At 48.8% G+C, this 1403-nt stretch overlaps 1 protein-coding gene across 1 annotated transcript in view; it reads right to left on the bottom strand.

Moving 5' to 3' along the window:
- The window catches only part of nfkb1 (nuclear factor of kappa light polypeptide gene enhancer in B-cells 1), a 39235-nt gene that overhangs the window by 30874 nt on the left and 6958 nt on the right, over positions 1 to 1403 (bottom strand). The window contains 1 exon segment of the mRNA XM_017307040.1: positions 543 to 694. Within this exon segment, the coding sequence (XP_017162529.1) occupies positions 543 to 694 (152 nt within the window).

Raw genomic sequence — 1403 nt, 5'->3', positions numbered from 1 at the left:
TATAGCTGGTATAGCTGTTAGCTAGTGCTATAGCTGGTATAGCTGAATAGCATCACTACATAAACAGACCTGCATTGTTTTGACTGGAGGAACAAATGATCCAAATGCATTCTGGGACTTTCTGGTGCTAGCGTTAGCTCACTTGCTACTGACATCTTTTAATATGTTTGGGAATAAAACGATTCTGCGTCGCTGGATAATCACACCTCTGCTACCAAACTACAAAAATGGCTGAAGGGGCAGGACTGGCTCAGTCTGCGACCTGGTTTGCTTTTAAAGAACCAAAACAAGTTGCAGTCAGACGAGCCTCAGGTCAGAGGTCAAAGGGAAACCTGTGGAGCTGCAATAACCAGTGCAGTTCAGCTTTATATTAACCAAAACTGATTTAAAAGCACGATGAGACTCATAGTCAGACTAAAGGTCATGTGACCAGAAAATATCTGGAGTGAACATTTATGCAGATTTAAACATCTCCAGACAAACTTTGGGTTAAGCTGCAAAACATTAAACACTCATTTAAATGAAACGTGGATGATTCCTACCTGATGGTGGAGTCTTTGGACTGCAGGTCAGCGATGCAGATGCCTTTATCGCACTGCTTCCCCACCAGGCTGTGGGCGTGAAGCTGCGGCAGCTGGGTCAGCGCCGTCACCAGCTGGACCACGACCCGGGCCTGACCCTGGTAGTTACATATCTGAAACCCACAGCAGAACGCCGCCGTTAGCGCAGGCCCGTTAGCGCAAGCCCTTTAGCCCAGGTCCGTTAGCGCAGGCCCGTTAGCTCAGGCCCGTTAGCGCAGGCCCGTTAGCCCAGGCCCATTAGCTCAGGCCCGTTAGCTCAGGCCCGTTAGCGCAGGCCCGTTAGCTCAGGCCCGTTAGCTCAGGCCCGTTAGCTCAGGCCCGTTAGCTCTGGCTGGCTCAGGAAAACGGAAAAAATGAGGTGGTTGAATTGAAGCTGAGAGTGAAAATGTTTGGTGAAATCAGACAATGAGGTTTCTGATCTCATTCTGGACTCCACAGATGAGTCACACACTCAGACTCTGTGGTGGTTCAGAGAAACTTTCTCCTGGTATAAATGAGTCACTGAAACTTCTCACCTCCACCAACATCAGAGATCAGATGGATTCAGGCTGAAAACAAACCGTCTGGAGTCAGACTGAAGGTCAGTCAGCAAACAAACAGGCTGCCATGAAAATGAGTTCATTCTAGATATGCTTGGTGTCTAATCATCACCGTCTCATTTAAAATGGCCGCCCTGGTTGTAATGGAAAGTAAGAGTCCTGTGCTCTGATTGGTCCTGCGCTCTGATTGGTCCTGTGCTCTGATTGGTCCTGTGCTCTGATTGGTCCTGCGCTCTGATTGGTCCTCTGCTCTGACTGGTCCTGTGCTCTGATTGGTCCTATG

This window comes from Poecilia reticulata, linkage group LG10, assembly GCF_000633615.1.
Source record: "Poecilia reticulata strain Guanapo linkage group LG10, Guppy_female_1.0+MT, whole genome shotgun sequence".
Lineage (NCBI taxonomy): Eukaryota > Metazoa > Chordata > Actinopteri > Cyprinodontiformes > Poeciliidae > Poecilia > Poecilia reticulata.
This window is presented reverse-complemented; position numbering and strand designations above follow the sequence as displayed.